This window comes from Augochlora pura, chromosome 8 (assembly GCF_028453695.1).
Source record: "Augochlora pura isolate Apur16 chromosome 8, APUR_v2.2.1, whole genome shotgun sequence".
Classification (NCBI taxonomy): domain Eukaryota; kingdom Metazoa; phylum Arthropoda; class Insecta; order Hymenoptera; family Halictidae; genus Augochlora; species Augochlora pura.
In genome coordinates this window covers 12458901-12480207 of record NC_135779.1, presented here as the reverse complement: position 1 = coordinate 12480207, position 21307 = coordinate 12458901, and the positions used below count along the sequence as shown (strand labels likewise).

The 21307-nt window shown below is 30.6% G+C and overlaps 1 protein-coding gene across 3 annotated transcripts; it reads left to right on the top strand.

Moving 5' to 3' along the window:
- Positions 1-574: 574 nt before the first annotated feature.
- LOC144474118 (glycerophosphocholine phosphodiesterase GPCPD1) lies at positions 575-18401 on the top strand. Of its 3 annotated transcripts, none has more exons than XM_078188672.1 (15): positions 575-819; positions 12085-12209; positions 12320-12516; positions 12631-12800; positions 12887-13065; positions 13151-13285; positions 13349-13459; positions 15041-15194; positions 15279-15426; positions 15514-15739; positions 17008-17163; positions 17242-17669; positions 17746-17893; positions 18084-18159; positions 18234-18401. In XM_078188672.1, the coding sequence occupies exons 2-15, from the start codon at positions 12171-12173 to the stop codon at positions 18251-18253; spliced, it is 2187 nt and encodes a 728-aa protein (XP_078044798.1). In that variant the 5' UTR covers positions 575-819; positions 12085-12170; the 3' UTR covers positions 18254-18401. The 3 variants fall into 3 exon arrangements, with proteins under 3 accessions (XP_078044798.1, XP_078044799.1, XP_078044797.1); XM_078188673.1 differs by lacking the exon at positions 575-819 and adding an exon at positions 10109-10352; XM_078188671.1 differs by lacking the exon at positions 575-819 and adding an exon at positions 10109-10352 and having other exon boundaries at positions 11977-12209.
- Positions 18402-21307: the final 2906 nt, after the last annotated feature.

The following is a 21307-nucleotide window of genomic DNA, read 5'->3' as shown; positions in this document are numbered from 1 at the left end:
GCTATTAGTGAAGCAAACAGTAGTTTTCGTTATGAATGAGCAAAGAAAACAATATTTATGACAAAAGAATAAAGACAATAATTTTGTCATGAAATTACCGTTAGTGAAACCAACAGTAATTTTTATTATTAATGAATCATGAAAACAGGATTTATAACGGAAGAATAAAAATGATTATTTCGTAATAAAGAAAAAACGTATTTATGTTATAACAAAATAAGAACAATATTTTTGTCAGAATGTTGCCGTTAATGTTGCAGACAAGAATTGTTATATATTAATAAAATGAACAATATGAAAGCAATTATTTTTGTCATAACTAAACCAAAACACTAATTTCTATTATAGAAAAGTAAAGAAAACAGAGGAAATCTGAAATGTGTTTATCCCTTCACAAAACGCATGCGATAATCGCATTATGTTAACACATCTAGTGGTATACAGGAATCGTATAAATGTAGAACGTATCGCCAAGTCACGTGCGTAGGTACACAAGAGAAACAGAAAAGTGGGGGAGTGGAGGGGTTTGCATAACCTGATTGAAACTCGACGCCAAGAGTCAGTAGTATTTCGACGTCGACAGGGACTGTGTCATTGTGTTTAGGCGATTACTCTCTTTCGTCCACCGTCTTTCTCTCCTACGTATCTGTTCACTTGTAACTAGTATTAATCTAACAACTGTAAAAATTTATTGCAATGTATGCACGTGCATACCACTCGCTGATGAAACACCTCGGACCCACGTTCTCCAGTTAATTCCTCTGCTATGATACCCACAAGAAGAAGAGCTTGATTATAGTGCACGTGTCAACACAAATAGTAAGTAACGTTACGCGTCACCACCGACGAACTTGGCAAACACTATTTGACTTTCGATAACCGACGATTATTTGCGTCAATTTGTTTTTCAAGGTGTGTTCCACTGAAATTATTTTGTCAGCTGTTTGTTCCCATCATGGGAAACAAAAGTTAATGCATATGGGATCCTTAACTCTCGTAGATCATCCGTTTCCCTATTGTCACTAACTAAGACAGAAGACGATCAGTTCTTCTGTAAAAGTGCAAGCAATCAATCAATTTTCATTTATCGAGTGTCACGATATTCCGAGAATTGCCGATACTATCATGTTCATAGCGCATACTTTCGACCGTAAAACGAAACATATGTGCTGCTTCGCGTTTTGTTTACCGCCAAAAATAAACCCAATAATTTATTACTTTCGCTTCCAATAGTGTTTTCGGTGCTCAAATCTCTTTCTATCCGTGCCTACGTGAATATGTCGCATCATATATCGATCTATACAAAGTTGAGTGAGGTTGGGGATTCAACATCGGGCGATTTTTATAGACTAAATCGAACGCGCATGAGTCAGTCTACTTGGAACGAATAATCGTAAAAACTGAAGACTGCGTTAAATAAATATGTGTTCGTTACTATTTATATCTATCGTAAGCAACTGTAATCGTCTTTCAACTTAATAGCTTAATTGTATCTTGATTTCTTATCTTTTTATAATCTTGTCGATCGTTCGATTTAGGCACGTGGTTCCCTAAGAATGTCGGCAAACTTATCCATGTTTAAAAGCAAATACAGTAAATTTTTTATAGCAGTATAAGTTTAAGCTTTCGTTTTCAAGGAGAGCAAGTTTAAAGATTCAGCAAATACGTGTTCGATGGAATAGTAATCAATTGATGCGTCGTTGATGACATGTCATTTCTACTTGCAAATATTAGGACTCACGAGCTTCATGGACTTCTAAACTTATTTTTTTTATTGCTTGTGCTCCAATTTAGAAAACACACTGGGTACATTGTGTATGATAGATAGTTTTTATTTCGGGAATGTGTTCTGAAATTACGAATTAATTACAAATATCCTGCAAAGAGATTGAATAAAATAGCAACCAACTGAAATCAAAAATAAATTCAATAACTTGTCGATGTCAAAATGTCAACAAAGACGGGTCACTTTGAGATAGAAATATATGTATGTTTAACGGTATTTAAAGCATACTTTATATTTTTATTATGAATTCTTAACGTATAAGCCAGAATAGTACCCCACCTTTGGACACCCCATTGGTAAACTGTGTAGATTAACAAACTTACTGTTTGAAAATATATAAATAAATTTCCCCAGATTTTCTCAGTACCAGTGATTTGTTGGCAAAATATGTCCTAACATTATTATTAGAATAAAACATTTGTAAATGTGAATTAGTCTATTCAAAGTTTGAGCAATATATAACATGCACAAATATTCTACAACAATGTTTTACAATAAGTTCAACGAAAATACAAATTTTCGTGTGGACTTTGAACTTGAACCTTGCATTCACTTTTCATAGAACGTACGACGCTCGATGAACAGCCACAGCTGATAAACGACTTTTCCTGAGTTTACGTCAGCTGTATACAATGGTAGCGGACATAGTTCTCTGTAATACGTATGCAAATTGATTACTCCCAAGTAAGCCACTGAAATATTGAAGGATCGACTCCGAAATTAATGTGCGTCTTTTTTATTTCTTGTTTGGATCATTGAGCAAGCTACTGTCGACTAAAATAACATTCTGAAAAATATTATTGCTATTTCTTAGACGCTATATAGAAGTAAATATTATTATTCCGCAATCGCAATTCGTCATTTTACATTCCTCAAGGTTGTTTCATAATAATATTTGGTTATTACGTGAAATATAATCAAGTTTCTTAGATTGTTTAAATGACTTGTATTAAACGTGAACTACTACTTCGTGCTAGTAAATTATCTTTCGTGATTGATTCGTTGAATCACACGCTTGAGCATTCAATTCAAGATTAAAAATATATGCGTAGAGGGATTGCTGAAAAGTTACTGAACATTTTTCATAATTTGCATCCAACGCGAATCAAGCAGTTTGAGATAGTTATTTCTCTTTAAGATTAAGTATTGTACAATTATTTATCTGTGACGATGTAGTGAAAAAGTTATATAAGACTATTAAAAATGTTTTCTACTCAAAAACAATATCTGAGGGATTTGAAAAACTGTTTAATATGTCCTCCTTATCACAATGATAAAGATAATGGTACAATGTGGTTATATCTTTTTGCAATAAACCAATTTTCTATGATTGCTCCGTCTATCATAGAATACATGTGTCATGCCACGAATGCACGCGCTTTCATCACGTGCAGATATTGCATAATAGCAATTAAGCTTTCAAAGGGAATAGTCTTGAAAAGAGATATAAATAATTTCTAAAATATTTCGCTTCTCGTTTTGTTGTTGAATATGACAGGCATCCAGGCAACATATGTATGGAACAAAGGTATAATTGCAACCATAAAAGTACTTCAAGGTAACGCAAAATAATTCCACGAAGCGAATTGTTACCTTTTGTTAAATAGATTTCCGGGAAGTCTTGGTTTATTTAGCTTGCATCCGCTAATTATTGGATTGAATGCTACTATTTACATGAAGAGTAAACGATATTTAAAGATGTTAGGTATTAAAAGTTAGTAACATTGAGGAAGTTATTTTAATCAATATTAATGAGTAAAAAATTACTGAATCATGTCGCGAGCACAGATTATAGAACGCGTGTCATAAATTAATAATTGATGAGGATTGCGCAATGCAGTACCGTTTAAAAATATTTCATCACTTGCAAATCTCCCGGTTTAGGGAACACAGAATGTAAAAGATACTGCTGTCAATTGAACAATAGTTGTTGCCTAACCATTTCTCTTCGGCTCAATTTATTAACTACATAAAGTGTGTCAGATGAATTCCTCTGGAATCTTTTTCTGGAAAATTGCTACAGATAAGTGTCATAAGTATTTTGTTATTCCAATAAAGAAAACATAACATAAAATTAAATTTAAAGCAGTATATAATTATTCTAATTCTTCTTCTTTTAGAAAGACATTGTTGTTTAAATCTAGAATGTATAGTTTCATAAAATATTCTGTAAATGTTATTAATAAACTATGGAACTTTATGCAAACTAAAAATGTTTAACAAAAATGACAAGAAACAGGAATCAAACAAAAATCTATTAATTTCTTCAATCATGTTAGTAACCTGAAAGTAATAATTCAATGTTCGCAGATTCTTTTCACCAATTTACCGCTTTAAGATTCACTTATTTAAATGTACCATAAATGTATAAAATCGGCAGTCTATTTGTTAATCAGTAATAAGAAATTACTACATTCTCTCACTTTAAACACATATGTATATGGCCTATACTGTATAATCCATAAGGCCTATTTGGTTTTTAAATTTATAATCCACATTTTCTGCATTATTTCATATTTTTTTCACTAAAACAGAGAAACATGAAATATTCTTCAGCAATTAATAGTCAATAAATTGTCACATTGTGATCGCTAATCATTTTAATTTTCACATTAATCCTTCATTGTACGCTTTCCAAAGTACATGTATTAAAAAGTGTAGCGCATTGTTAAATACTCTGTATTATACATGCACGTCTCAACAAAGAAAGGACAATGGAGCTATAATGGTCAGGAACAATATATTGTTTTGTTTTGTTTAATGCTTTTCTTCTTACTACTTTGTATTGCTGTATGCGACTACAATCAGAACAGATCGATAAGTAACACAGTACCTACGTCTTTCGCAATGGCTCATTATTATGCAGCGTACTAGAATCTAGCTCAATTATTTATTCTGCGTCTTGTATTTTTAAATAAATGACGTATCGTGTAAAATTGTTACGAATAAATAACAATTGCGTTCGGTATACTAAAAGAAACTTATTACAATCTGCAGTAACAGTTTGTCGAGTAAATCTTTAGGAAAGTTACTTATTTCGTTTGTAGACTATTAGTTATCTTAAAATAGAGTGAGTCTATGAATGATTATAGTTCATGCACATTTCATATTTACATAAAATTTTATGACACAGTCAGAAAAATTTATTATAGTTAAAAATATGACCTCTTTTGGTGCTATTTTGATGGTACCGATTTATTTCAGACGCTGGTCAAATGCGAATGTATTAATATTTACTTTAAGATGTTTATAGGAAACACTAATATACTTGTCTGTCTGATACGTAAAACTAACGAATGTATCTGCCTAACAAATAAATTGCGTAGATTAACATCTTGTTCTTGAAAAAATAAAAATTAGCTATACAAAAACAAAATATTTGAAATCCCAGAGATTCTAATACAATTATTTAATAAAATATTTATAAAACGATATGACAAATATAGAATATAATATTAATACTCTATATATTTCTTATTACAGTAACATTTTTTTCCTAAATATTAGTTCAAGCATAAGTAATTTACTTATAACACTAATTGTTCGTTATTAGCAATTAGATTCAAGAAAAATGTTATTTTAGTAGTAAGAGTAGTTAATAAGACAATGAATGTAAAGTAAGAAGACTCACCAAAAAATGTAAAATATTGTTTAAAAAAAAAAAAAATTATGTATTTGTATGGAAGGCAGAACGGATGGGTTACATCCACTGCCAATAAAGTTTCAATCAATCAATCAATCGTTATTAGCAAAGTAAATGAAATTTTACTAGGCTGTTCTATGCATTTTGTTTATGGACGCAAAGCATTATTATAAAGTAACGCGGAAGAACACGTGCCAATTTATCGCTATACATACGTCGACGTACAGTATCGCTTGTGGCAAAGTGTTTACACGTGTTTTATTGATACGTGGAATTATCGGTGCACTTGTTTCTTTTTTAAAAAAAGAGTATCGATTACGCCAATAGAGTAACCCATTTTTGTTGTCCATTCCTTTTAAATTCTTCGATTTAAAGAGTTGCAATATTTGTATAAGAAATTTAATAGAAGGCTTTGGTCAAAATCAAAATGTTTCCTCAAAATAGATGAATAACACTTACAGTAGCTACTTTTATGAATGTAAAAGATAAAGTAACTTTATTGATTAAAGTCAGTTTCAACCAAAATCATTACAAAATAACCCATTCCTATGAAAGATGCATTTTATTTCGTACTTAAATTATGTTTTATATCTTTTGAGAAAATAAAAGTTTTAAAGTCTCACACATGGTTTATATGTTAAGGTAATAGCTTATTACTGTTAAAACAGAGAATATGCTTCAAAAATCTGCCACTAGTTTCATTCTGAAACATTTATTTCTTATCATCTGCAGGAATTCATGCAACCTCTTAATAAATAATTCGAATTCTTCACATTCTTCTTGTTCGTTCGTTATTACGTTATTCTCCTTCCAACGAAAGGAATGAAGAAACACTTATTTAGTGCACAGTGCCCACTTTCAGTTACAGACCCACTGTCGGGCCCATGATGTTGTAAGGATAATGACGAAATTATACGGAAATCGTCAGAGAATTCTACGAGTGATCACTGAAAGATTTCCCTGTTACTCAGAACCCGTTCCTGAAAGTTGAATAAATTTGAACGTAGTTACATATAAGAGAAATCAAAGAACCAAAGAAGTCAATATCTCGATTCTAACTCAAAATGTACGAACATCGGTCACTTACTTTATTATTTAATGATGTTACGAATTCAAAAGCACATACTTGCTATTTCTGCTTGAAAATGTTGTGCAGAACAACGAGTTTGGCAACAAAGACATATGATTCAATTATCAATAAAATTGTGGGTCTTAATTAATGAAAATAAGTAATCGGTAGAGGTTGAAGAGCACTGACTAAATTGGACTTTGTCCAAATGAGACATTATACCTATGCATTTCTTTGAATACGATTCCATTTTAGTGCAAAAATTATACTAGCAATGTGTTCTCGCAACACTAACTTAATATCTGACTTTAATATTTTAAGCATGAAAAGTAAAAATATCTAAGGAGATAGGTTGGAATTTAATTTTATAAAATAAATGAACATTTCTTTATTATATATTTATTAAAGCGAATAATTTGTACTAACTGGAATTCCAGTCTAATTTTGAAAGTACTGGAATGATCAGAAGTTTAAATAAATTACGATATACACTCGACTATTGGAATCATGTCGAGAAGAAAATTATCCTTCCAGTTAAATCTGAGTTGGAGAGTGCTGTATTATTATTTAGAAATTTGATCGTGGGTTTATCAGATTCTAGGTAGACAAACATAGTTCTTCAAAGTAGAATTTGCAAATCTATGTAACATAGTTTAATGGCGTAATACATAACTTATAACTAATTTATTTTAAAGATGCATTTAATGTTACTTTTTGTAATTTGTATACAAACTCATGTACTCCGCTGTGGAAATTATAGAGTTAATAAAAAAAACTCAATTTTGTGGATTACAAATACTCCTCGCCGCGAGAATACTAAAGAAAAACTTTTTGAATGAAATGCAATAACTAGATATGCATAAATAGTTCGAATAATTTCACATGGAACAAAACCAGTAAGCTTAATGTCACATGATTACATTTGATTACTTATTGTTTATTGCACGATGTCTCGTATTGCATTTAATTATAGCAATCACTTTACAGCGTTACGGTGCGAAGAAATGTATACCAAGGTATCAGCTGACTACGGTTTCGTTCCTAAAATTACAATAGAAAAACTAGTTCCCTCGTATTTTTATATTTGAAAATGTTGTTCAACTTTTTAGTTCGCAAAGTAGCAATACAGAATATAGTAATTTCAAAAAGTACATGATACTTTTCACTTCATTTTTCGTTACACCACAGTGAATTTATTTATCGATAAAGTACGACTGTTTTGTATTTTTTTTAATACTATGGGAACTCTAGAGTGAAAAACACGTTACACTAAAAGAATCAATTGAAAATAAATGGCAGCGATCTACCCGTACACGAAATAGAGGAGAGTAAAAAGTACTTGAAACAATATTAGGGACAAGGATAACATTTTATACAATAATTTCCCATGATCGTTAACGACACGCCGTAAATCATTTAAGGTAGACAAATTGCAATTCTCAGCAACTTGATAATAGCTAACTATTTCTAGTTCTCAACCGCGTCCGTGCACCTTTCACGTTTCGATAAGTCTACTCTCATATAGCGTGACGTTATCGGACTTCGATTATAATACAAGATGTAGGAGAAGAAATGCTTCGTCGCTGAAATTATAGCATAGTCATTAGGTTATTATGATAATTATTAGCTGCAATGGCTAGTTTTGTTAAAGATTATATAGTTATTTTAATTTATTTTTATTGATATATGAGGCAACGAAATTAAAATAAGTTTTATAATGTTAACAGTAGCATTGCTGAGTGAAAGTGACTAATTTGAATTACTTTTTAGAGTATCATGTCTAGATTTATCAAAAAAATTTACGATTCATATCACAGACTACCCCTAAGTACATATCAAAAGTTTAAACATAAAGAATCTAAAACTCATTATTTTGGCAGATATGCTAGTTTTAATGTTAAAAAATAGGAAAATTGTTCTTTGTTGATTTTACTAAAATTATCTACAAATCTGCAAGAGAAAAAAGAGACAGGCTTGTTGGGTTATTAGAATCCTTTTATCAGCTTATCTTGTTTTGGTTACTTAAATTTTGTATTCTAAATAATTGAAAATCTCAATTGAAATTAACAAAAATTTACTGATCAAAATAAAGTCACACAAGACATTTATCTAAAAGTAAATATGTTACAATTGTCAAACTCTTATAAACAAAGACAGCTTAAAATGATTGTTTCATAAAAGAATCATAATAACTCGATTATTACAGAACTGTTACATTATAAGTTTATCCCCTGAATCCTGCAATTATAAATGTGCGTAATATTTAATTAATTTGCAGTAACTTGAGTCAAACGTCATAATTACGATTCGAACTTCAACATTTTTATTAAAATTTCTAATTTTCAATTCATTCCTTCGTCTTATTTCGCATTCCATAACAATCTAAATATTTAAATTACCAATGAAATTATATGCTGCTATAATAACCATGTACATCCATCTTTTATTATAAGTATCATTCTCGAATTACTCTGAATTTCGAAATAGAATTCATGAACATAAAAGTAGTTAAAAACGACTGTCAGTTTAAAAAAAGTACGTGTGTCTATCGTCAGTAATAAACTAATTTACGAAATGTGTAATATTGTAAATAAATACACGTCCATTTCGCAGATATGCAGAGGAATGTTGTTTAACGCAACTTGATATGGTTCAAAGAATTGATTCGCCGGTGCGAACTACGTTCCCACGAATGCGTGATTATCTGTCTGTTCACAACTACATATAGTGTAGAAAAATATGCAACCACAATTCAAACCTATCATCCTGCAGTGAGTAGTTTCCTCTTCTAATGCGTCATGACTTTTATCATAGGTCTACCTCCCCCAGTAGTCGATGCGGACATTCTTTTAACGACTGCTTTCCTGTAGCCTGATGTTACCCATCTTCTACTTAAATATATTAAAATTTCTGTACCTCCGTGATTTATATAAAGAAATGACAAAAACTCCCCCCAAAATACCATATTAATAATAAAATATTAATAAAATATATTTGCATTCACCGATGCTTAAGGGGATACATTTTTTATGCATCTGTGTTAAATTTTTGTAATTGTAAAATTGAAAATTTGAGTGTGTCGTTTATCCTCTAAATGATGTAAACATATCATAAAAAATTACAACGAACGGTTTACAGAACCGAAAGTATACAGTGGAAACAGGTGTATACTCGTTGAATATACGGCAAATGTACAGATAGAAAAGATACAAAAAATATGCAATAAATTTAAAACTAAAATTTAATTGTAACAGTAATTTGTTGACGAACATATAAAATTCAATATAGTATTACCCAGTGATATATTTTTATTAGGAAATATTACATATTATGTTCCATAGTCGCAGTATGGCGGATAGGAAGTGGTTTCTTGATGCTTCGCGAAATACGATTAAAGTATGATCATTTCTAAGCTTTTATTTAATGAAACATTTTTAATCATTTAGTTGGAGTGTTTTCGAATTCTGTAGGTAGCTAATATGTATCAGAATCATAGCATTTCGGATAGTACTACACTCGGTCTGTTTGAATTGGTGGTTCTATTGAGTCATCGCTGTCGTCACTTCCGTGTTCACGGCGTTGCCAAATCGACCATTGTTTCACTCGCAAAAGAAACCCTTGTGTGGTTCGTGTTGTGCCAGTGAGTCCAAGTGGGCTGCAGTCAGTCGTTTCACGTGGTTTCACGACAGTTAAAATAGTTATGTTGTGCTGTGAAGAGGAAAATTATGACAAATACGATAAAAAATAGGAAGCGGCTGCCTTGTGCATTCGTAAAATAGCACGTATATTATTACGCGAGGCGAATACCAGACTGCCAAGCAAGCTTTAAAAGTAAAATTCACCGAAGTTTCCTGGTAAAGTAGATAAACCATAATTAAATATAATACCTTGCAGCATATGAAAAACTAAAATCGGTGGTAGTAAACAAAGAACCTTTCTTTCTGTCTGTATTACAATTTGTGTGGAACATACTGATACAATGATCAAGCAAAAATAAAATTTTGTGTATTTCTATATCAATATTAAATTTTAAGGAAAAAATCTAATTAACAAATATTCGGAGATGTTTGTAGAATAGATTTACTGTACACAACATTTTTTTCCATTAGCATTCACGGAATTATTATTAAAAACAGATAAATGTGCAGAAACAGACATGTAGAGATCATCCTCAAAAACCATGTTTATTCTAAGGTAAATAAAATGAAATGCACCTTGATGAATAGTCACAATAATCGTCAGAGATTAAGTTCATCCAACACCTATGGCATTATCTAGAGAAAAAATGTAATTGTAATATTAGATCTAAATAAAATTTAAAGACTGCTTTGCTAAAAAAATGTAAAATATAGCTGGCTATATCATCTAATTTAGTAAATTCATTGCCAAAGAGGTTCAAAGCTATTATTATTAGATTAAAAAGCCTTCACCCAAATTATTAAAACATAAAATACTTAGCTTATTTTCATAGTTTTGACCTTCTTTATTGAACTGTAAAAATATTCTCTTGATGAGAATAAAATTTAGTTTACAATGAACCTATTCTACAAATTTCTAAAAATATTTATTAATGATTCCTTCTCCATGTGGATATACAAAGTTTTATTTTAAATTGATTCATTTATGAATATTTTCTATACCAATTGTACATCTGTTATTTTTTTCTGGCATTTAATGTGTTACATCTTTTTGTAATGTCGTTCCCAATATGTTCTTTGTAATAACCTTCTATATAGTTTTTAAAGCAATCACCAAGATGCATGGCTGTGATTACTAGTAAAACTTCTGGTTTATTTACTGTAATAAGTTCATGTGTGTTTTTATTTACAATTGCTTATGATAAAATACAAGAATTACTTACTGGTTTATCAATTGGTTTAATATTGAATGTCAAAGTAGTTGCTAGCAATGTATATATGTTTAATTTATACAACAATTTTTAATTCTGCTTTAATGTATCGTGATTGATATTAATTACAAATCTAATTTTAACTCTGTATTACATAATGTTTGTGCAACAAAAATTAGCTCTGTAATGTTAACACAAAAAAGGTTTCCTTTCTTTCCAATTTTCATACATTGTTTAAAAAATTTGTTTTCCTACTCAAAATAATTACTCCGATATTTTGTAAAAGTATATATATATATAAGTATATAAATAAATAAATTGCTTACAACGAATTATAAATAATTTTTGTATTGCATTTTAAGTTTTCTTTTATATATTCAATAATTTTAATAAGGTATACAACATATAAGATTATAACTGCACTTATAATAACTTATAACATTCAATTTAATCTCCATTCTCAGATTATATAAATAATTAAAGTACATGATACATTATAAAGTGCACTTAAAATATATTCTATAATGAAAAAGTGTTTGAGGAAAAATGTATACTTTCATGTTCGATAACCTTGACACTGCAAATAGAGGAACTATCTAGCATTCTTTACAACAAGCCCATTATTGCAGAAAATTATCTGATGTGAATTGAACACACCTTGAAACACAGAAAATTAAAAGAGAAAAACAGTGAGAAAAAGAAAAACATTAGTAATATGCAGCGGGTGTGCTTTGTAGAGAACAAAAAGGAGGAGCAAGTGGAGCAGCTTGAGGAGCTACGTGACACTAACTTCATAGAGGTGGCGACTGAACAGACACCAAACATGAGAGGAATGAAAAGGGACTGGATCTTTAGAGTCCAGGTAATTGTTAATAATTATTGTCATTAAATACCAAATCCCTACTACTTTTAGTGAGTAATATGAAAATAAATAACGTTACATCTTTTAACAAGAATTTATTAATTATTTAGGTGCAAAAGCTAGAAAAAAATGAAGTTTTATATGTGGTGGGTAATTTACCTGAATTGGGTGCATGGAATCACAATCAGGCAGTTCAAATGTCGCAAGAAAATAGCAGTCAGGAACCTCCCATCTTTTTCGATGGTAATAACAGGAGAGAATTTTATAATGATGATGCAGGAGACATATATCGTGATGAAGATAATGAGTAAGTAAAAACTTGTTTATGACACCTTTTTTTCTAATTGAGTAAAACCTTATTGGAAACTTATATGGATTCTATAATGGAATACAATTATGTGTATCTCTTATAAATTTTCAGAAGCGGCCAAATATTTTCACAAAAAGTTTCACTTCCTATTGACACTGACATAGAATTCCGATATTTTGTTGCTGTTATTTGTCAATCTAATGGTACTAAGAATTCGGCCAAAACTCTTATTATTCGCCGCTGGGAAACACACTTCATACCTCGTCTCATCAGGAAAAATAGTATGTACTTAAATTCAAAAAATATGATTGCTTAATAGTATTTTCTTTCAATAAAGCAATACACTTAATTGAAACAATTATCACAGTTCCTAGCAATTTTACTCAAGACTCATTGCCGGATCCAGACTCGTTTGGATACTACAATGGCTACTCTAAAATTGAACGGGGATGGTTAACAGATGAAACTGTGATACAATTTAAGCTATTTGATAATCCAATTAAGTTATGGAAGAACCGGTTGCAGAATAAGAAACTTCACATTAAGGTGTGTACCCTGAAATTATATTATATATTTTATAAATAGTAATTATAATATCCTTATAATGTTAAAAAATATATTTATGTTTTAGATGACACCTGTAAATCTAGTTAGACATAATTCCTTAGAGTTACAGCAATTTGGAGGAGATTGTGTAGATGATAGTCTTTCTGTTGATACACAAGACGTTATTGATCAACCTGCCTTTAGTATTACAGAAATTGCGGTATGTATAATATTATTCTTTGCAATATAAGAGTATTTTATAAATCCTAATCATAAATTTTAGGTAATGAATGACGAAGAAGCGCGCTTCAAGATTCAGGAGCAATTTGGCCGAGCTTATTATGAAGATGACTTTATTGTCTTCAATGTTGCCGTCCGATATCCTGAAACTGTTGTAAGTAATCACACAATGAGTTCAATCGAAAAGTCATAGTGAATACACGACTCGATGAATAACCATTGGTTAGTATTTATTGCTTGCGTTATTTGCAATTTTATGTTATATATTATGTGTGTATAATAAATTTTCAGTATTTGTTTCAAAATGCTTTCTATCTTTTATATTGACAGTTCAGCAAATGGAAATATTAAAGGCATGTCTACAAAAACGTATTGATTAACATCGTGTGGTATAAAGGACAAAAGTACATCTTTGTTTAATATATAAGTTAAATAAGCGAGTAAAAAAGTTGATTACATAATAGTAGGCTTGGCAGAGCAATAAATGACAAATTAGTGGTAATTCATAAGAGAATTAGATACATTAAAGATACGCATTGACCATACCATGTGAGTTTTCAGTAGACCACCAGTAGGCTGGCCACGTCTTCTCTCGCGATTTGTTCAAATTACTTGGTAAAAGATAATTAAACTTGTTCAGCAGCTATTGCCCTCCTTGGAAACCAGAAGCGATGTCACGCGCACCGGCCTGGATTGAAGACAACCGTCAGCTTTGTACAAAGCAAGACCTCTGGTGCAAATGACGATGCTAACATGCAATCTGATGTATCGATGCTAAGCATCGTCTACCACTTTACATCTGTGTCACATGACATCACACAGAGATATGATGGTTTTGATTGTCGTTCGCCCTACCGCACCTATCCTGAAGCTGACCTCTCGTAAATCTATACATTCTAAATGATTATGTTCTCACAATTAAAATTTAGTTGAATGTGATTATAGCATAGAATACATGAAGTCTTTGTTATACGTATATGTATGTCGGTTTACATGAGACACAGCTGTCCTAAGCAATCCCAAAAATTTAAAGATGTCAACGCTATCACACCTCATATCCATCTGTGTGCGTCGAAAATGGTGAGGCTCCCATCACTCCTATATCCTTTTAGTGTATTACTAATATTTTTTAGCTGATCAACTCTACCATACGTGGCACCGCTGCGCGGCCAATGTCAGACTAAGCTGTCAGAATCTTCTGAATCCGAATTACAATCTTTGCAGATTTTATATCGAAATTTAATAATGAATGATCGGCAGGTGTTGCGGGATACGCGTCACCAGGCAGAGTACAGCATTTGGCAATTATTGGTCTGGTTCATTGCTAGATTATGTAGGAAATAAATTACCCTCCTCCTGTTGTTTACTAGTAATTTGTTGCTCTTGCCGACTAACGTTTAATATTATTAAGAGAATTGATTCATTTAATAGACTAAAAGAAACAATAGATGTACATATGTCTTGAATAATATGGTTTAGTTCCTACGAATTTTAGTGAGCAAGGATTGTTAATAATTTGCCATAAGCTCTTCATGATTATTAGAACTTTTAATATTCTTATTTCTTAGTTTAGAGAAATTTAGAAAGCGATTCTTCAAAATGAGATACTTTGATTATTGGATTTAATTAATATTGGAATAATTTCTATAACGAATAAGCAAAAAATACTGATGCATTTGGTGTTGTCATAAATAGAAGTATTTTTCCATATATATTAAGTAGACTATTTTTTCAGGCATACTTAGTGGACTACTACGTTTACAGCTCAAGGAGTTTTCCAGGAGAACCCCCAAGTCATATTGGTTTCAGCTACATCTTACCTAGCACATTGCAATCTAGTGTTGGACTCTTAACAGTACCAATTACAAGTACAAAACATAGACCAATTGGTAAGAAAATAATTTAAATTCCTATTTTTATTTTTTTCTTGCCGTTGTAGAAGATCGTTAAAAATAGTCCCTTTTTTATTATAGGACAACTTACAGTTGAATATGTTGTGATAAAATCAATTCCGGATTACCCGTGGGACATGAGTATTTCTTATGCAAAGCATTGGGAACAGAGATGGTCTGGTTTGGATGTGGGGCATAGGGGTTTAGGTACATCCTTCCATACAAAAAAGTAAAGTATTAAGTTTATAAAAATATAAAAAATAAATTTTTACATAATTATTAGATGTGGAAATTCATATTCTTTTATTATTTTCAGTTGTGCTAATGTACGTGAAAATACCATAGCTTCATTGAAGACTGCGTCGTATCATGGAGCTGATATGGTCGAATTTGATGTCCAATTGTCTAAGGATCATGTACCTGTTATTTACCATGATTTTTATGTTTCCATTTCACTGAAACGTAAAAAACAAATAGAAGCTATGGACATGCTAGAAATACCGGTTAAGGATCTTACATTAGAACAGCTACACTTATTAAAGGTACATTCTATACAAATACATATTATATTCATCTAAGTATGTATTAGTAAACAAAAGGTATAACATATATTTTATCAAATTAGGAGTAATGTACAATGTGTTATTTTTATCGATATCAGACATATTTCGTATACCTATTTATTTATTTAGTATTCAATATTTTAGGAACGAAGATCTCGAATTTTATTTTCTTATTTTATTGATAAATGCCCTACTTCTTAAACTCAAAAAAATTGCTTGTAATTTAACCATTTATTTTCAAATTATTTCAATATAGATACAACCTAGGGGGTCTAGATCCACCAGGCGTAACATAAAATTTAAAAAAAAAACATTGTTATCTTTTTTTTCTGCGACACCAGGGAATGCAAACGAAAGCTATTAGATCTTCTTCTTTCTCATTGAAAAACTATAACAACCTTTCTCGCCTAACACTAACCAATGGAGAATGCGGCTTTCGATAATGCTACGCGTGTCAATGTTTCGCTTTTTATGCTCCTTTTTTGTATTGAAGCAGAAATCGAAAACAACAGGGAGTTCTATCGTATGTAGAAGCATATGGCATCAAATCATAAACTTCTAAGAGTAGCATACTTATTCGTATTTGTCTCTTTTTTAATATTCAACAGGATTTTTATTACCCGGGAGACTCGTTGGGTAAGGTGCTGTATGTCGTTGATAAAGCTGAACAGAAGGTTACCCAACTGGTGAGCTTTCATATCGCTTGCGCCACCTAACTTGTCGTCAAAAATTTATAACCGATTGGTTTTTTAAATAATTCGATGCATGCTTACATAAAATGAATTCCAAAACTGATTAAATTAATTTTTTTAAATCATATCATACTACTGCAATACGTGACTTCAAAAAATCATATTATAGTGCTATGATATGCACATTATGCTTTAATAGTACCCTGGTATTACAAGCAATTGAAATAATTCGCTGATTATCATGATGTATAAATGTGGTCTTACCGATTCATCTCTGTAAAAGTGCTTTTTAATCCTCATCCTTAGGACTCATTTTTCTAATAAACTTCACCAATTTCACTCCCTTTGTTTTCACATATCTGTTATTGTGCAGGAGATAAAGTGCAAAATATATTATCACGGCATATGAATAATATCATGATGAGCATGATATTATTTTTAACATGTCTACATCACTATGGAGTGTTTACTTCTTCTAGCTTAATCTGGAATATGTTACGTCAAATCATTTCATAATTTTTAGTTCATCTTTATTAAACGAACATTTTCTTGCAGGTCTATCATGTGGCTGAAGGTCGAGAAAAGAATCCAAGATTTTTCGATGAAGACTTAGAAGACCATCAACCTTTCCCTACTTTGCAGGCCGTACTGCAAGAATTGGAACAACATGTTGGATTTAACATCGAAATTAAGTGGACTATGCAGTTGAAGGTAAATATAATGAACTATATATGCTTAAATTTTTTTTCTTTATAGTTTTGCATTGCAAAATTATACTTATGTACACAGGATGGCACATTCGAACTTAACCATCCTTTTGATCTCAATCTTTACTTGGACACAATACTCAAAGTCGTTCTAGAATACGGAGGAACTAGAAAGATTGTTTTCTCATCTTTTAACCCTGATATTTGTGCCATGATTCGACTTAAACAAAATAAATACCCGGTAGTATTTTTGACACAAGGCATCACTTCGAAATATCCTACTTATCACGATCCAAGGTGTCAGACAGTATCAATGGCTGTCAGACACGCTTTGGCTGCTGATATCTTAGGAATTAATGTACATACAGAAGATATTCTTAGGGATCCGTCGCAAGTTAAATTTGTGAAAGATGCTGGATTAATAATCTTTTGCTGGGGGGACGATAACAATGATAAAGCGACAATTCAGCATTTGAAGAAACTTGGATTACACGCAGTTATTTATGATAAGTATGTAATTTTTATACTTTTAATTCTTGTAACCAGCTTGTATTTTTATAATATTGATAATTTTGGTCATTCACAGAATCGATGAATATAACGCGAAAGAAGTCAAGGAGAGTATATTCTTGGTTGACGCGAGAGAAAATCAGAAGGCGTTAATTGCTTTGGCACAAAGCAATCAAACTGGTTCACAACAACCTCAGATAACTAATCCAATCAACACAGAAAAGGTGAAACTGTATAAGTCACATTTTTTATATAATAAAACAATTGTTATCATTGTATTGATTACCTATATTCTTTATGTTAATTAAATTTGTAATTGTAAATACTACAATATTACAAAATTGTAAATATTACAATAATTATAGTGTTGTAATTGTAATTATAATTTAAAGTTGTAAATTATTTTTATTGTAGGATTATTACATGGACGTCGATAAATCGCAAAATATGATCACAACTGCGCCGACTACACCTGCAGTTACATCTTTTGGTAAGAATACTAATGGTGGTGATAATATATATCCCATGACAACTATCAAATTATCAACTACATGTGACCATCAGGAGAGCAAAGAGATCAGTGAAGTAACAAAGGATGTTAATGATTGCGCAAAACCTTTCGGCCATACGTTAAAAGCTAAGTATATCTCAGACACAATTTGTGGACAAACGGCTGCGGTACCTGAAATCTATGGAGAGGATGAGTCTGCAATGAATTGTCTTTGATGTTTCTTCTTTAACAAGCCGTTTCGAACTTGGTTTTAACTCAAAAGGCATTCTCTAGGAAAGGACCTACCACAAAGGGGAAGAAAAAAGTTTTTAAAAAATGGGAAATCTTATTACAATTTATAATTTACTGTAATATTTACAAGAAAGGGTTAAATAATTTGAAGTTCTCCTACAATCCTAGAATTCATAAAGATGAATCGTTTTAAAGACCATTGCTTGAATTGTATAATGCGCAAGAGAGATGATCGATTGCAATTTTTACATGATTCTATAGTTTTTATGATCGATCGACTTGATTATCCATTTCATATTACATTTTACTTAAAACTCAATATAATGGCCTTTTCTCATATATTGATCAAGTCCGGTATCGGTTATACAAAAAAAGCTTAACTCCTATTACTTCTGCCTGTGGTAGATAAATGCTGAAACTAAGTTCTTAGTACAAATATCCTCAATGTTTTCATATAGTTCATAAAAGTATCACTATCTCATATTCCTTCCTTAGAATTTGAAAATTAATTTAAAAAACAATTTACAGTTAAGCGACATTAAGAATAAATATGACTTCATAAGCGTATTCCTTTTTACCTATTATTGAGAAAAATAAGAGAAACATGAATTGCCTTTGACAGCATCAAACATTGACAAAGCTGCAGGGTAACTATTTTTTATTAGACATAGAACATTTACGTTTATTTATTTAACTCTCTGATTACTTTTTAGTACAATATTATTAAAACTAGATGGTAAAAAGAATAGAAAAAAATTTCTTTATCCAATGAAAAACCTTTTTTAACGCTAGGACTACCAATCCCGTCAAAATGACCGGTCTATGAATTTTTCAATCCCTGATATTATGAGAAAATTTTAAATAAAATAACTTATATGATCATATATATCATATACAAATAAAAAACTTATATGAGAAATTTTTAAATAAAATTCTTTATTCAAACATATATTATAATCTAAATCATACAAAGTTTAAGTAAATTAAATATTCTCATTTAATTTACACATTAAACAATAAACATTAGGCGCGATTAGGGCTCGGTAGTTCCAGTGTTAAAAGCATTTCTGTTTGCGAATGTAATATCATTATAAACACCGAAGAGGAACAGATGACAAAGATTGCGCTTTTTCGTCCGTATTACGTAATATGATATAGTTAAAAATAATTGTTTCCTTTACAAAGGAAAATAATTTTTGTTTAGATAATACAACAGATTTTTTGAACACATACAACCGAAAAATTTCTAAAGTAAAATACATTCGCTTTATACTTGAAATTCTGTCCTGAAATTTCAGTGAAAATATCAACTAGAAAGCAAGATATCTTTTCAAAATTTTTTACAGAAAAGATAATTTATATCAAATTGGTTATATATCGCTATACGATTAATAAAATGAACGATTGTATCAATCGTTAAGATTTAGGCAATATGCAATGTATTTGTTGATGGTTTAAACAAGTATGGCCAGAATATGTTAATGGTTCACATACAATTAATTGCACATATTAACATGCGTAAAGCGGAATGGTTGCTTATTTTTTCTATTGTCATAGAGGCTACACATTGTAATAAATCAATTGATGAATATTAATCGGTTCGATAAGTTTATAATTAATGCATTCGTAGAATTTTGAAAATTCTGACACATAGGCTAATGCGCTACAATCTCCAAATGTATAACTGATAAACATCATATATATTTCAAATTTATAATCGTGTGTCTCTTTTTATCATTCCCTATTAATAATGATAGATTGAATATGCAACAAGTAATTATAGATGAAATAGTCACTTGGTTTTATAAAAGTTCTACAAATATTGACGTACGCATGAAAACAAATAAGAAAATATTTTTGCATTTGCATTTGAAGCTTCTAATTTATTTACTGAGAGTACCTGACTTAAAAATAATTGCTAAATGTATTATATAGATAACGCATTATGGGTCGTTTACTTTAAATTGCAATATAATAAACATCTTAGAATTTCATCTGTCTATTTTTATTTATAATATTAATGAATTAAAAAATAAAATTAATATCACTACACATTTTCCAAATCCTATTAAAATATTTGAAAACATCCTTTCGTTTATTCAATATTTTGTAATTTTGGTATGTATCAAATACTGAAGTATTTTAATTAAGTAGGATGCAGTAAAAATTAAATTGTGACCATAATGTAATAACATAATAACTTCTAAATTCAAGTTTTATTTCCGTTTTATCAATAATTTTAAATGTGAATGCAATAATTATTGTAACGCTATTTATTTATATAATATAATTTATTAGTTCATGAATATTTTCACCTCGTACATGTAATGAAGAAACACATTAATTTAAATTTTTTTCCATATGCAGATTTTCATTTATATATTGATCTTATAAATTCCAGAATAAAATTAATTTCATTTTTTCCGAAAATAAACGTAGTAGACATTCATAGATGCATGTTGTGTATACCTTCGTTTTCCTATTATTTTCTGATACTGTGATTCCTTACTGTATTGAGCTACTTCTACCTCACCATATTATGTATACCTTTTTATCCCTACCATTTTAATGTACATCAGCTTCGCGCAGTTGGTTTAGAAAAAGAATGAGAGATAATTGAGAAAGACAAAATGAAAGCAGCGGTCTCTATGTAGAAGCATCTACACGAACGAGAAACCTAGACCGTCTCACTCTTTTCGCGCATCCATTCGTCTGATTAAGATTAAATTCCTAAAAATTAATAATTAATGAACGTGTAAGCGATCTCTGAGATGGTCGCCGGTCAGGCGGCGTCCTGTTTATGTCTCGGAGATAAGAGGTCTCTATTTGGGAGATGAGATGGTTCGTCGAAGGGAGGAGGCCCTTTTTCGAAGAGAAAGAGTCAGTCAAATAAAGA

What these genes read in the sequence shown, in the direction of transcription:
- LOC144474118 (XM_078188671.1), top strand. Translation starts at nt 12,063, where the DNA reads ATGCAGCGGGTGTGCTTTGTAGAGAACAAAAAGGAGGAGCAAGTGGAG. An exon ending in ACATCCTTCCATACAAAAAA is followed by an intron (nt 15,427 to 15,513) that starts GTAAAGTATTAA and finishes TATTATTTTCAG; the next exon opens with TTGTGCTAATGTACGTGAAA. An exon ending in CACGCAGTTATTTATGATAA is followed by an intron (nt 17,670 to 17,745) that starts GTATGTAATTTT and finishes GGTCATTCACAG; the next exon opens with AATCGATGAATATAACGCGA.